The sequence below is a fragment of the Trachymyrmex septentrionalis genome, unplaced genomic scaffold (genome assembly GCF_001594115.1).
Source record: "Trachymyrmex septentrionalis isolate Tsep2-gDNA-1 unplaced genomic scaffold, Tsep1.0 scaffold7, whole genome shotgun sequence".
Classification (NCBI taxonomy): domain Eukaryota; kingdom Metazoa; phylum Arthropoda; class Insecta; order Hymenoptera; family Formicidae; genus Trachymyrmex; species Trachymyrmex septentrionalis.
The window spans coordinates 759,213-761,383 of record NW_017305884.1 but is presented as its reverse complement, the minus strand read 5'-3'; the positions used below and the strand labels follow the sequence as shown (position 1 = coordinate 761,383).

The following is a 2,171-nucleotide window of genomic DNA, read 5'->3' as shown; positions in this document are numbered from 1 at the left end:
GTGTGTGTGTGTGTGTGTGTGTGTGTGTGTGTGTGTGTGTGTGTGTGAGAGGAGCAGCTTTTAAAATGCGTTTTGTCCAAAATGTATAATTTTCAAAAAACGAGAAAAAAATCCATAAGAAAATTATGCGCCTTACAGAAAATAACAATTTGCGAATCATTAAAATGTGAAATGTTCAACACAATTGCTAAACAGTTGCTAAAAATGTTAAACAAATATATTTTGTTTGTCTCTAATCAAAGGACATAACGCACATTAAACGTTTAAATATTTTTCAGTATATAAATTTACACTGAAAAAATGCTTTTTGAATATTCCAAAGTTGTTTATAATATGAGTCTTTCAATATTGAACACTATGCATTTTTAACTCAAAAAATGATATTTTGGACAAAATGCGTTTTAAAAGTCTACTTTTTATACATACACGCATATATCATATGCTTGCAGCATGGTATCGACTTGATGGACGAAGATGTACTACAGTTCTATACGAGACAATGGGAGGAATATCAATTTAGTAGTAAAGTGTTAAATGGTGTATGTGCATATCTCAATCGCCATTGGGTACGGAGAGAATGTGAGGAGGGCCGCAAAGGAATTTACGAAATTTATCAATTAGCTCTGGTTACATGGCGAGATAATTTATTTAAACATTTAAATAGACAGGTAAATGCTATTCTTGCAAACATATCAACATATGTATATTTATTATGACATAAAATAAACGTAAAATCTGCGCTTTTTTTCCAGGTTACTAACGCAGTGCTTAAATTAATCGAGAGAGAACGTAATGGTGAAACGATAAATACCCGATTAGTCAGCGGTGTCATCAATTGTTATGTAGAATTGGGTTTAAACGAAGAAGACCCTGGTGCAAAAGGACAAAATCTAACTGTGTACAAAGATTCATTTGAAAATATCTTTCTCGAGGATACTGAAAGATTTTATTGTCGCGAGAGTTCAGAATTTCTTAGACAAAATCCTGTAACAGAATATATGAAAAAGGTAATCTCAAAAAAGAAGAATATTAATAAGTATGCAAAGAATATATTTTCCTTCTTTTTCTATTTTATTCTTTTCTGTACAGGCGGAACAGAGATTATTGGAAGAACAGAAGCGAGTGCGTGTTTACTTACATCAAACAACTCATGAGCGACTGGCGAAAACATGCGAGAGGGTACTTATTGAGAAGCATCTGGACATATTCCATTCTGAATTCCAGAATCTTCTGGATGCTGATAAAAATACGGATTTGGGTAGAATGTATCAGTTAGTAGCGAGAATACCAAATGGCCTTGGAGAGTTAAGAAATCTTTTAGAAAGTCATATTGCTAATCAAGGTCTCGCAGCTATAGATAAATGTGGAGATTCGGCAGCTAATGTATATATTTTATTTAATGTAACTATGATTGTAAATGAAATATGAATGGACCAAACGCTGACTGCCTTTTTTATTTACAGGATCCGAAAATTTATGTGAATACGATCTTGGAGGTGCATAAAAAATATAATGCTTTAGTGCTGGTCGCATTTAATAATGATAGTGGCTTTGTTGCTGCCCTGGACAAGGCTTGCGGACGATTTATTAATAGTAATTCTGTTACAAGGGCAGCAAATAGCAGCAGTAAATCACCTGAACTATTAGCTAAATATTGTGATCTGCTGCTTAAAAAGAGTAGTAAAAATCCGGAAGAAGCAGAACTTGAAGATACTCTTAATCAAGTTGTAAGTATATTTACATTTCTTTATATTTTTTGTTTAAATTCTTTTGTGAAGAAACGATACAAAAATCTACATTAATCTCTACATTTATTATTTTCTCTACAGATGGTAGTGTTTAAATATATTGAAGATAAGGATGTATTTCAAAAGTTTTATAGTAAGATGCTAGCGAAACGATTGGTTCAGCATATGTCTGCTAGCGACGACGCAGAAGCTTCCATGATTTCTAAGTTGAAACAAGCTTGTGGATTTGAGTATACTTCAAAATTACAACGCATGTTCCAGGTATATATGTAACATACTATTTAATTACATATAATTAAAAAAATATTTATAAAGTACGAGATTAAATTTTTTTATTTTTAGATATTTCTTATAATGTAAAATATTAAGGATTAACTCAATATTTACAGATATATATGTGTGTGTGTGTGTGTGTGTGTGTGT

General features: G+C 31.8%; 1 protein-coding gene across 5 annotated transcripts in view; it reads left to right on the top strand.

Annotated features, from left to right (window-relative positions):
• The window catches only part of LOC108753431 (cullin-1), an 8,143-nt gene that overhangs the window by 3,740 nt on the left and 2,232 nt on the right, over positions 1-2,171 (top strand). For all 5 annotated transcript variants that reach the window (XM_018494982.1, XM_018494978.1, XM_018494979.1 and 2 more), the window contains exons 4-8: positions 450-668; positions 753-1,007; positions 1,090-1,383; positions 1,464-1,727; positions 1,830-2,009. In XM_018494982.1, the coding sequence (XP_018350484.1) occupies positions 450-668; positions 753-1,007; positions 1,090-1,383; positions 1,464-1,727; positions 1,830-2,009 (1,212 nt within the window). The remainder of the gene's footprint in view (positions 1-449; positions 669-752; positions 1,008-1,089; positions 1,384-1,463; positions 1,728-1,829; positions 2,010-2,171) is intronic.